General features: G+C 43.5%; 1 protein-coding gene across 3 annotated transcripts in view; it reads left to right on the top strand.

Annotated features, from left to right (window-relative positions):
• Window positions 1-13,883, top strand: part of DDHD2 (DDHD domain containing 2) — a 2,155,663-nt gene that overhangs the window by 1,888,748 nt on the left and 253,032 nt on the right. For all 3 annotated transcript variants that reach the window (XM_069617940.1, XM_069617939.1, XM_069617938.1), the window contains exon 14: window positions 184-286. In XM_069617940.1, coding sequence (XP_069474041.1) covers window positions 184-286 — 103 coding nt within the window. The remainder of the gene's footprint in view (window positions 1-183; window positions 287-13,883) is intronic.

The raw sequence follows: 13,883 nt of genomic DNA, 5'->3' as shown, positions 1-13,883 counted from the left end.
ACCTTTTAAATGTAAATAGGCTTAAAGTATTTTACATTGTTGCATAATAACTAACCATTGTTTCATTCACTGCTCTCTAATGTCACTTTTTATGTATTATCGCCCTTCCCTGTGTTCCCCATCATGTCCCAATGTTCCTTCATCCTGTCCCCTTTCCTTTCTTCTTTATTTCTTCTCATGCAGTTTGATCCTGTGGCATATAGGATCGAGCCAATGGTCGTTCCGAGTCTGGAATTTGGGCCAATGTTAATTCCGCACCACAAGGGGAGAAAGAGAATGCATTTAGGTAAGTTTTGCAGTCAACTCACGTTTGTAACTGGCCTGCTTCCTAATTTTCTGCCATTTGATTACTGCTGCAGTTTCTAGGAATTTGAAAGATAAAATGAGGGAATGCTATTTCTAATGGTATTATGGGGGTGATCATATAGGACCAGATCAAATCTGAGTGATCTACAATTTGATAAATCGCACCTTCTAAGATAACAAGCATGATTAAGTTCTATGTTTTAATTCTGCAACCTAAGCACCCTGGTTGGCCAAAAAAAATTGATGGCTTCCCATTGATACCATCAGAATTTCATTTTCTGTCATTTGAAAATATGATTCCACAACTAAACACAATATGACCCTTCACTTTGACATAAAATCTGTACCAAGTCTTGGGTAGTACATATTATGAAAAACATTGGACGTTGGTGATGTGCAGATTCAGCCACCATTTCAATTTGACGCCAAATCGGCAACAAAGTCTGGATGAAGATCTTTAGGCCAAACCCAGCAACATTTACTACAAGATGATGAAGCAAATGGGATACAATACTTTTTGTAAATGTTGTCATTCAGTATTACATGTGGCACAAGCTCAGGCAGAATTTCTCAACTGAAACGTAATGTCAAGAATGACATATTTTATGAATCATCGGAAGAATTTGGCGAAGGGGACTCTCCGATCTTCCATCCAAATAAACTGTTTTTATTTGTGTGAAATTCTCCCTCTCGCAGACTTATGCAAATCACATACCTTTGGTCCGAGGAAGCAATAATTACAGTTTTAAATGCTCTGGTCACAGAGGTACTCCCTTTCCTGTCTCCTCACATGGTGTTTCCTACAGGGATCCCCTGTGGCACAATTCTTGAGGGGAGGCTGTACAACGTTCCAAGGCAGTTGTTACATAAGACAACGTAGAAGGTGTTCTCTAGATTGGCTGGTCTAGTTTGGAAACAAGGACCAGAAAAGATGGACTGGTCTAGTTGAGCTTCATGGACAAAGGGCCAGAATAAATGCTCATAACTTCTCGATATCATACAACAAAAGATAATGTTAGTGAGAAGTGTGGTGTGTTAAGTGTTGTCTACAGGGCAACATTAATACATAGACTAGTTTAGACCTTCTTAATAAAATAAGCTGGTGAGAGATGCCACAAACTACGGTATTCCTAGATGCATATTACCATGGCAGTTACGTTTTCTCGTTGCCTGCCTACAAGCTCATCATACAGCTTCTCTCAACATGGATGAATAACAAATCAATTGTAGTTCTTTATCAAGTGGACTAGAATGACAATTACCAGTTGCTGCTTATCATTTTTCATGATTAACTTAATCTGAATGGAAACCTTCAAGGGTAACATGTATATTATAGAACGTAATGCCAAATGATTGCAGGGGTGCCATTTTAAGAACATTAATGTGTACTGGGTAATCAAATAAAAGCATATCCCTTTCTGTGCTAGTTTAGTTTACAGCATTATCCAATGAATGTAGGCACTGATTTAGTTTATGGGACATTCAAATAAAATGTTAAATGTTTCTTTTGTCTCTGCACTAAATCATTTTACAGGATTACTAAATAAATACAGAATGTGTCCTTGCCTATTGGGAAACATGTAAGAATATTAATTAGCAAAGTGGTGCTTTAAATAATAGCTCTAGAAAATGTCTTTCTTAGCCATTTCATTGTTGCTGGCATTCCATAGTGGGTGGTGAGGATTCAACTTTCTGCTTCCATCATCGGCTTTGCTATTGTTGAGCGCTCTGTTCTCATCTTCTGCATGACTTGTCTTCAATAAGCCATGGGATTGTGTGCATTGTCTCAGCTTACTCCAAGCGAGATTTCATGGTGATTTATAGAGTTTTTCGGTGGCTACTTCATTGATTGATCAGTTAAGGTAAAACCGTATCACACCAAAACCCCTGAAATGCAGTGCATTGGGGAACTCGGGACTGGCTTAACTCGACGCGTTCCCGTTGATCTCCCCTATTATAGCATATCCACCATAAGGCCATTTTGTATGGCATTGTGAATCCCTTCTCTTCTAATAAATATGTCCTCTCAGGCTTTACAACAGGAACACGCTGAGTTAAGACAGTCCTGAGTTCCCCAATGCGTTGAATATCAGGGGTTTTGTTTGCGATACGTTTTTACCTTAACTGATCATTAACTAACGTGTTTTCAGTCAATTGCAAGGGTTTTGTTGTTTCATAGATGCCAGTGGGCAGTCTCTGGCCGTGCCCACTGTATTTTTTTTTAATCACTTTCTCGTCACTAGCCCTGGCCTTAAGGCCATTTTAGAACACTACCAGACCACTAGCCATGACCTTTGGCTATGGCCTGTGGGCACGGCCAGCCCATTTTATTTATGAAATCACTACCTGGTCACTAGCCATGGCCTTCGGCTGTGCCCACTGTCCATTTTAGAACACGAACAGACCACTAGCCATGGCCTTAAGCCATGGGTGTGCCCACTATGAATTCTTCTGGTCACTAGCCATGTGGCCATGCTTACTGCATATTTTAAAAATAAACAGGACACCAGCTGTGTCCACTGTATATAACGCCCACTCAGCCATGCCCACTCTGTACTTTAAAACAGTTTTGTGTCAATGGCCATGGCCTTCGTCCATGACCAGTGATTTTTCGCCCCTAACGTCACTGTAGCTATAATCGTGGGTATAGAACTGCAGATACCCTTGGTTATCTATAGTCATTATACCCACTGGTTATCTGAAAAAGCGGCAGAAAAAAATGCTTTCCTGCCCTCCCAGACCATCACCAAGTGCCCCCCTCCTGTGTGCCTGCTCCCCCCCTCCCCCCTAATGGCCTCCTCACCTCCTCTATATTCTCCCATTTCCACCACAACACTTGTTTCTGTGACGCAGTTTCTCTAAATGTCGGTTTGCAGCGGTTGTACCCCAGGTTATAACCAAGTGTATGCAGACAATGTTTGAGCTACGTGTTGCAAACTAGATCCCCATCACGCCTCCAACTCCTAAATTTCACTTGTTGTCCTCTTGCCTCCGCCCACCTCTAGCCTGATGTCATGTGCATGTTTTATGACCTGCAAAAGGCTTTTTTTTCTGCATTGGATTTTCCAATGCCTTCGGTTATAACCTGGATATAACTGGCTATCTCTCGCACCGAGATTTAAAGAAAGCAGCTGTTTCATTTGTATAAACACCCGGATACTCAAGGTATGGGAGGAAAGTTCCCAGAGTTGAGCACTTGTGATGAATTGACACTGAACTTGGCCATGTGACAATGCAGCATACTGACTAATGCTTGATTCCTAGTGTGTGACATGTGAGTGTAGGGAACTTACAGGCAGTCTTTAGCCAGTATATTATAGGTCCAGGTTTCATAAATGAGCTGTCTTCATTTCCTTCTTTCTTGATCATAGAAACATTGTAAAATCTCTGGACTTAAAAAAAACAGAATGGTGATAGTACACCATTTGTGATCTGTGGCAAATGCTGCAAACATTAAATCTAAACTATTTTCCAGAGTGCTCATTGAAGCGTGATGTGCATGTCTATGCAAAAATGCGTTTGAACTTAATGGTAAAAAAAAAAAACATGTTCACCTTGCACTTGTTTGCATAAGGGGAGTTCTCACAGATGTAATTTGGGGGTTGCCAGGGGTCAAAAACAATTTTTTTTAAAACTTTCTTTTACATTATTTTTTATTTGTATTTTTTAAATTTGATTTTATTAAGTTTTTGGCATAACATGTAAAACATCATACAGTTACCATTGACCAAATGGTTTTCAAACAAAGAAATCTTACGAACCTTAGAACCATATCCCAGAACAAATTTCCCTGCCACCCTCCCCGAAACAGTGTTATGCTCAGAATGAGTCCCTCTTTAGGTCTTTATCCCCGAACTACCACATATATTCAGATTTGTGTTCCATACATTACTATAGGTTAATGAACAGCAAGCAGCAAAGAAGTTCAAAGGTGCTCTCCAGAGCACTATCTCACATATACCAGTTGTGCCCGTCGTCTCCTGACACAATGCCCTCCATCCCTTGCTCATACATGTTGCAACATTTTCCTGTTGGAATACCACTCCACGTTTTGGTTTAGGGCCTGGAAACATACTTGTCAATGAAGTCTTTCCATAATGTCTCATATTGTGTGGATCTCCCGTGCAGAGCCGCAGTGATCCTCTCCCTCACACAAATGTTAGTGGCAACATTTTCCCACTCCTTCTTACTCAGGGCCCCGACTGCTTTCCATTTCATTACTCTACATGCTCGAGCCGCTAGGAGTAGGTGGACGATTAACCCTGTCACCCTCACGTAAACATCATTGTTTCTCTCCAACCCAAAAAACACCAAAAGAGGCGTATGCTCACGTTGGATCCCTTCTATATCCCTGATCCAACCGAGAACTTCATCCCGAACACTCTTACCCGTGGGCACCCCCACCACATGTGCCAATAATTTGCACTTTCACCACATTGACGCCAACATAGGGGACTCACCGTTTGAAAGATCTTGGACAGCCTTTGGGGGTCATATTGCCACCTATGAAGGAGTTTAGTAGCGTTCAGCTTATACTGGGAAGCAATCGATACCCTGGAGGTACCTTTACACATCTTGGACCATAGGTCAGAATCAATTTTCATGTTCATATCTGTCTTCCATCTCATTTTGAGTTGGATTGTGGTTCCCTTTCCAGCATCTGTAGAGGATTGAGATCAGCCCTTTAGTGACAGTGAGGGTGTCACGAAGCACCTCAAAGGGGGTGAGATCCCTTTGTATTTTCTCTTTCCATGGTTCTCTCATTAGTCTACCCTTAAGTTGAAGAAAGTGGAAAACAGATAGCTTTCCTATACCTAGTGCTCTTTCGAAAATCAGTGATAGTGATGAAATTACCTCCCTTCCAGAGTTGTCCAACCCTCTCGAGGCGCGCTTCAAACCATTGTTGAAATCTCCCATGGTCCGGGATTTCTTCCCGAATCCCAGGTGCCCAGATGTGGCTAAAGGGGTATGGCTCAAGGTGAAGTTCGTCCCGATTATGCCTGGCCAGCGCAATCGTCTTCACCCTATCCTCAGTTGCCGTCCTAGCTGCCCAGTCTAAGTGCGTTATTTCCTCCCTCAGTTTGTTTTCTATCAGGGCCCTTTCTCTTATCTTATTGGCACCCTCTCTGATTAGTACCCCTCGCCAGGTCGCTTTCCCTGCGTCCCACACCACTCTTTTCGATACCTTGCCTGTGTTATTCACCTTGAGGTATTCTTCTATTTCAGTTACCATTTTGGTCCGAAAGACTGGGTCTTTCCACAAGGACTCATTGGATCGCCATGTATTCCCTTTACGTGGTAGAGCTCCCAGATCTAGGCCCACAGAGACCATATCATGGTCTGACCAGGCGATGGGTTCAATCCCCGAGCGGGCCGTCACCTCCTCCAGTTCCTCCGAGATGTATATGTAATCAATCGTTGTGTATGTGCCGTGAGGTGCAGAATAAAAGGTATAACTTGTGGTATCTGGATGTAGTTCCCACCATATGTCTCATAGTCTATATGTTTGCATCATCCCTGCCACCGCCGTTCTGCCAGCATCAGCTGGTTCGGACGGATCTGGAGCAGCTGTTTGCCTGTCTCTATTGGAGTCCACCCCGAGGTTGAAGTCCCCTCCAAGTATCACGTGGCCTGCGGCCTCAAGCATTATTTTCGATACTGTGTGCTTTAGGAACTCGGCATGTCTCACATTTGGGGCGTACAATGTTGCCAGCATGATCGTTAGACCTCTCATAGTACCCACCACCATCAGAGTTCTCCCCTCCACATCCATCCATACCTTCGAAACCTTAAGATCCATCCCTTTCTTAACCAGTATCCCTACACTGGCTTTCTTCAGAGGGCCAGATCCCCAATATTCCATCCCCACTCTGGGCTGTGTCACCCTACATTCCTCACCCCGAGCATACTTGGTCTCCTGCAGAAAAAGCATGCCTATCTCAGACCTCCGAAATTCTCTGTGCACCATAGACCTCTTTTTAGGGGAGTTAAGCCTCTTGACATTAAGTGTGCAGATTCTAGAAAGAGCACCTTTTGTCATGTTAGAAGTTGCCGCCATTACCTATCCGGAACTTTTCCCATGCACATGATGAACCTTTACAAATCTGGTTTCCTTATGTGAGTAAAGAGACCACTCGTCACATACTTGCGTAACACTGCATACTGCAACTGGAGGGTTCTCTTTAGGTCTTGTTCAGTTTCCCCCTCCCTCTCTGGAATACCAAAAACGCGTATGTTATTGCTTCTTTCTCAGTTTTCTAAATCATCAAATTTCATGCAAAATTCCTCCTCTCTGGCTTCAAAGTCTGCAATTCTCTGGTCCATTTGGGATTCTAGTGTGCTGAGAGAGGTTTGGTTATGCTCCGCCTCTTCAATTCTCGCTTCCATCTTGTCAGTCCTGTGTTATTTTATCTACCTTCACACCTATATCGGCTCTCATACTTTTTAATTTTGCTCAACAGGTCCGCTACGTCGGCTTTGGTTGCGGCCGTCTGTGCTCCTGAGGTTGCCATTGTGGGATATGGAGGGGGGACAGGGTGAGGGCGACACAGGGAGAATCTGTATGGTGCGAGTTTCTCCTTGATGTTTATATGTATGTAGCCCAGGATCGTTTGAATAGGTGCGTTCGGTACAACTTGGTCTTCTCTAGGATCTTGTGCAGGACAGAAAAGGCTACAAGACTTCCATAGGTAGAGAAGAGGGCACACGCCCCAAGACTGGGGGCCCAACCTTCTCAGTTGTTGATGGTGGGTCTGATCTGGCAGTGGGACCCTGTGGCCCAGGTCTGACACCCTTGAGGAGACGACTGGAGCCCCCCAGTATCTGTTATCTCTCAATATATAGCTCTTTAACCAAAAGAAGGGACACATACATTATCACTAACAAGACATGTTACCCTCAGTACTCAGAAACATTAATAAAGCCACTTAACAAATATGGGCTGCATTAATTGCTAAAATGTCATCTTTTTAATTCATTTGCTTATTCATTGCACAAGTATCAAAAAAGCATTAAAAACACATATACACCACATAAAAGTATATAATGTTAAAGGTAGTGTTTCCACCACACAGAATCAAGTTTAAAGATGCTTGATACACTCCGCAGTAGCAACTTAATTACTCTTGCTTCCTTCTACGGAAAAAAAAAGCCCAACTTATATAAGTTTCTGTCCTTGGTGTTCTCAATAACTGGACATTCTTCAGAGGCAGAAATGTGTCTTGTGCTTTCTGTAGTCTTCTCTATTCTTTCCTCTATGGTTCCAGTTCCTATAACTGAGGGTACATACAAACATCAACACATTACTAACAGGGCATTGTCGGTTTGTTTATTAAACCTAGCCATCCCTAATCACCAATAGGGTTCCACAAGTATACAATTCTTAATATACCTGTACCAAAAAACACTTGTAATCCTAAATTTTTACAAGTTCCTTAACAATTACAATTCTTGTTAATCACCTTTTAAGTGGTAGGGAGAGTTTGCCTATATCTGAACACAGCACCTAGGTCATTTCTAAGTATATCATACCCAGACAAACAACCAATGGTAGTCACTTCCCTCTATACCTATTGAGAGAAACCATATCATAGGTATAGGATAATATCCTCATCTCGGTCACAGAGACTGGTATTCTCATTCTTGAGGAGGATTGTAGTTTCTTACTTAAAATCCCACCATGCACCATGGCCAACGCGGGTTATTTGTTCAATTCTGCTCCATCCGTGGCTTTAATGGAAAATGAAACCTCTATGAGTTTTAAAATTGCAATTTTAGGACTGCCTAAACTATCAAAACCTTTGCAAAATATACCAAGGCCCTTACCTTCATACAGGCTGTCTGTATATTTCTAGCGGGTCCTTAGGTACCACACAGCTTCAGGTCACGTTCAATGTCAAGGGGTTACTTTCACCTTAACTGGGTAAGTAGGATTCCAACACCTCCCTGTAGTGAAAACAGACCCATAGTGGATAGTATACCATGTCCCTATCTTCACTGTCAAAACATCACAGCCCACTCCGGTCTATAACTTACCTCTAACTCTTGGGGACAGTGTGCCCACCGTGTTCATCCAGTCTGCAGATCTGCATACTGGAAACACCTGGGATTGAGCCGCTAAATACTCGCTTGATGCTCATCTCGTCGCGGTTTTGCACTGGATGACGTCATTGCGTACAAATGTACCGCGTTGGCGCCACGCCACTCTGCGGGAGAGAACCAACTAATGGTGTATAATTATAAGGACGTAAATAAGGCTCCTAAATCCCTTATCCTGTGGAGGGTCCTACAAAACTGGAACCCCAATCCTGTTCTCTTACCCCTCAACGTCAAGTAAATCTCGCTCTTAGTACCTGGACTCTAAGCAGAATACTCTGGGTAATGACGTCATCACGTCCTACGCAACGTGGAAACGTAACATCATGACGTGACTCATAGTCTTACTATAGTCATCGCAACCTGTGCAGGATCTAAATGTCTAAAGTCCCCAGACAAGTTCTACTGCCAAAAAACTGCCACACTGGTCTTACTGACATCCTCTGAATGTATGGACTAACCCACAGGTAATTGTATCACCACAAAAGCACCTCTTCTTCATGTTGGTTGATACAGCCTGTATATCTAGGGGGACCTTCTTTTCTGATTTTTATTCCACTATTGAATGAACAAACTACAATTACCGTTAGGTTTTCATCAGGGCCTCACAACTACCAGGGATAGATTGAGTAATTCTGCTGTCACATAAACTATTACCAAGTAACAACCAGGTAGGATGAAACATTATTTCTTGCAAACATCACAAATTGATACCCCAATTGCTTTACAATATATTCTTCATTTGTATTGTACTGGTTGCAATACAATATACACCCTGGGGCAGCATGGACTATGACAATGTTATTGCACTACATAAATAGTAGGAAGGACTAATAGCAACTTAACCTCTGATCGTATTTAGGAAATTACAGCAGTATGGACTACCACAATGTTCTTAAAATACATATTTAGTCACCCCAACTAGTTGTGACATGCCTCCAGGTAATCATTAGGGAATACCAACAGAAATGTAAGACTGTACCAACTGGTAGTGTATTGAGTAGTTCCTATTTTATATTATGCCACTCAATATTCTCATTCAGCCCTGTCACATGGCTATTAGTTAGAAAAATGAGTTTCTGTTCCAGATTGATTCATTTTCTATTGATTTCCTCCTGATTTTTCCCTCTAATCTTCTTCAAAGTGCACCACTCAAATTCCATGAAGGAATGACCCTTCTCATCATAATGTTTAACTAGTGGGGCTTTATCAGTGTGATTTTTGAGTCAGCTCTTATGTTTGATCATACGTGTCTTACACTTCCTGTTGGTTTTCCCTATGTACAACAATGCACAAGGACACCTAATCATGTAAATTACATTATCTGTTTGACAATTTGTATGTTCTTTCATTGTCCACTCTGAATTCAAACCTAGATTGACAGAGGTCTTCTTGCGTGTTAACGGACACATGACTCAGTCACCACAAGGGTGGCGTCCCATTACCCTTGGTAACCCCCAGCGTGTACTCTGTCTCCCTTCTGGGTTGCCGATTTTCTAAATATCATTTTTCATGACTAGATTACGAATATTAGTACTTTTTTTGAAGGCCACTAATGGTTGGGGAATGGTCATAATCTTTCTCCAATTCCTGCGAATTATGTTTTTTACTTTATAGGAGACATTGCTGAAGGTATTCACAAACACAAGAGGACTCTCCTGTTTGCCTTTATCTTTCTTTTCAAAAAGAGCCTTTCAATGGTAATTAAAAGCTCGCTTGGCTGATTGCTAGACTATTTTGGCTGGATAACCTATGTCTGTCAGTTTGTCAGTCAATATATTGGCACCTTCTTCATAGTCCATCTTAGTACTGCTATTGCGTTTCAGACGCAGAAATTGCCCAAATGGTAAATTGTCCCGTACATGTTTAGCATGATGACTTCTGTAATGGAGCAAGGCATTTCTGTCAGTCATTTTCACGAATGGTTTCACTAGAAGTTGATTGTCTTTATGGTAAATTGTCTGGTCCAAGTAGTTTATCTCAATGGAACTCATAGATGCTGTGAATTTGAGATATCTATTTTGATTATTCAGCCACACAAGAAAGTTGTTTGCTTCTTCCATCGAACCATGCCATTCCACAAAGACGGCGTCGATATATCTTAACCATTGTGTTATGAATGATCTGAAAGGATTGGCCCCAGAGTAGATAACAGTTTGTTTCACCATGTCAACGTACAAATTGGCTAAATTCCGTGCCATGGCTGCCCCCATGGCCATCCCTTCCACCTGTACATAAAATTGCCCCAGAAATTGAAAAATGTTGTTGGTCAGGGCTGTTTCGGCACACCATACAATGAAAGCGTTGCTCACAGGATGGTTATCTTCTCGTTGTAGCAGTGTTTCTTCCACCACTTCCAAAGTGGCTCTTTGGGGGATGTTGGTATGTAAAGATTGAATATCCAAACAGATCAGAACATCTCTGGTTGGATCAAAAGGCAACCCCTCGAATTTTTACAATGGCATCCCTGGTGTCTTGTATATAACTTCTCATTTTCTTGACAAAAGGACGTAGATAAAAGTCTACGTATTTAGACAAGGCCTCCAAAATGGAATTCACACCAGATACTATGGGTCTGCCAGGTGGTTTCTCCTTGTTTTTATGTAGTTTCGGTAAGATGTAGACAATGGGGATTCTCGCTGTTTCCCTAATGAGGTAGTCTGCTTCCTGTTTGCTAATTAATTGTAGATCTACTGCTTTATCCACCTTTTCCCTTATTTTAAGGGTAAGGCCGGGACTCGGATCTTGATCGATTTTCTGATAGCTCTCAATATAGACCACCCTCAATTATGGGCAGGATGAAGGCATTGCGCCTTGCTGGGGGTGGCTTATCGTGAGAATGGCCACAATCTCTTGCCTTTCAAGGAAGCGTGGTATGCAGGGCCCAACCCTCTGAGGTCCACTTTCGGCTATCAACCCCTTGTGAAAGCAATGGTGCGTGGAGTCCATCCACTATCCACAGGACTCGGCTTCACCCTCTCCTGCGGTGTCTTATCACATGCAGCTCTCATTATGGTGGAGCGGGCCCTCCCGCGTTCTCAAGGGTGTTACATATCGGCCCAGTCCTGCAGTGCTTCTGTTTCTGGTGGCTACATACGGGGGCAAGCACGTTCCAGAACTTTGTTGTGGCTTCGGTATCGGTTGCCATGGCGCCTGGCCGTGCAGCAGAGGACGCCGCATCAGCTGATAACGTCCCGTGTGCAGAGAACGCGTAAGGAGACCCCACCCCCCTGCACCGTAGAAAAGCCAAAGCGACTCAGCGGCTTGTTGCTGCTAATTGTGACATTACGTTCCTTCGGTTCCATCCCGCTCCGGTGCTTATTCCCTTTTTCTCTTGATTACTTGACTTCCTGGTGCTTCGACCCACCTTTGTCTACTTGGATTGTCATTGCTTTTTCCTCCAGCCTGAATTTGAACTCGGTTGCCGACTTCGGACTGTCCTTGGATTGCATTTGCTTTTTCCTCCAGCCTGATCCGTGAACCCTGCTGCCGACCTCGGACTGTCCCTGGATTTCTACTGTGCCTTCGCCCTGTCTGGTGAGATTACTCCTTCCTGCCGCTCTACGCAATTTGAGCGACCTTTCCAACGCAGATTACAACGCTGCACATTACAAGAGTACCCCGCCAACTTGGCCTGTGCTTGTGCAATTAAGGTAAAGCTCGTCCAATTCTCCTGTATTGTTCATTACCTGAAAATCATCAGTCCTTTTCATACGTGCGGATTCCTGGAACAATCTCATTAATTTCCTACCTTCTCTACCCTAACCGAGTGCATAGAAGTGACGCTTTCCAGTGTATGCACCAACCCGTCACTAGTGCGACCCTCGTGCCGCCCGGGTATACTCTTCCTTACTAACCTTCCCATTTGTTGTTTTGTACCTGCCATTGTACTCCTTTCAACTGGTACCCATTTTTTCCTTAGGAATCCCACTTATCAGGTCTGCTGGGTGTTGTATCAGTCATAGTGAGGTTGTGGTTATCACTTGTGCATACTCGTAGTCTTGGGTTCTCTTGTAGGTTCATCATTTAAGGTCCAACACCACCTCAACCATTGTCTAGGTACTTAGAGAAATATCTGATTGTCTGGTTAATTCCATATTGCCTGATTGCTTCCAATCATACTGTATTTTCTTTGCAGCATTTGTTATTGGCGGTGTGTGTTCTCCCCGCTCTTTTAGGCGATAGACATCTCTGCTGGTTTTCACTCAAATGGCAGAGAGGTACATCGTAGAAAAGAGCCCCTCTTAGAGGAAGCCTGAATCACAGAATTCAGGGGAACTGGAATCCTGTAGGCTGAACCCGAACCTGTTAAATCCTACCTCCCTCCGCGAGGTCGTCTTACCTTGGCTCCAATCAGCATACGGAGCGGTAAGTAACAGAATTAGCAGCCTACATAATGTCTACAGAGACAACCGATGCCTTGAATCAGATAGTGCAAATGGTCACGGATCTACGTACTGGTTTGACCAACACACAGGATGCATTGTGTCAATGGGTGAACGCTATTCAGTCTTTGGTGACTACTCCAGCCCCACAACCCAGTGGCACTGCAGCTTCAGGGTCAGGGTTTCCAGCTCCCAGTCAGGAACCAGCTCCGGTAATGCTTACCACTCAGTTTTCTCTGGGCCCCCCAGAACATTTTCTGGGTGATCCCAAGCAATACAGAACTTTCGTCAATCAATGCAAACTGCAGTTCCTCTGTCGTCCGGCCTCTTTTCCCTCTTCCACCACTAAGGCCGCGTTTGTGTTATCACTCCTAGGTGGTACTGCAGCCGCATGGGCAAATCCATTGTTGGAATCTAGCAGTCATGTGCTCTATAATTGTGATGCCCTTCTTACCATGATGAGTAAAGTATTTGATACGAGATACACCACTCAAGCCACCGACCTGGAGTTACTGAAACACTGACTGGGGAATAACACCCTACTGGTTTATTTAGCCTGCTTTAATTAGTTGGCTTCCGAAACCGACTGGCCTGAAGAGAAGAAATCATCACTCTTCTATCAAGGTCTCTCTGACGAACTGAAGGACATTTTGTCCACTGTTCCAGTCGTTCGCACTGCATTTGGAGAATTACTTGATTTAGTCCTCCAAATTGATGCCCGTAAGGCCGAAAGACGCGGGGGAAAAAAGAACAACTGTGTTCGCCCCGGCAGCAGCTGAAGTCACGTCCACAAACCTACCTGCCCCTGAACCCATGCGGATAGGCGCGGTTAGGGGTCCACTGACGCCTGCTCAACGGGAATATTGCAGGTTACGCAACTTGTGTATGTACTGCAGAGCCTCAGATCATTTGTTACCCGAGTGCCCTCGAAAACTCAAACGCAAGGCGGGAAACGCCAAATCCCGACAGTAGATGGAGTCCCTACATCGGGATGTTTTACTCTGGACTCACCTTTGCAGGATCCTGTTCAGCTTTTTTGTCTCCCTGTTGATTTTTCCTTGACCCAGTGATTGTCATTAAAAGCTACAGCGATCATAG

The sequence above is a fragment of the Ambystoma mexicanum genome, chromosome 10 (genome assembly GCF_040938575.1).
Source record: "Ambystoma mexicanum isolate Mex_15411 chromosome 10, UKY_AmexF1_1, whole genome shotgun sequence".
In the NCBI taxonomy this organism is placed as follows: Eukaryota; Metazoa; Chordata; class Amphibia; order Caudata; family Ambystomatidae; genus Ambystoma; species Ambystoma mexicanum.
This window is presented reverse-complemented; position numbering and strand designations above follow the sequence as displayed.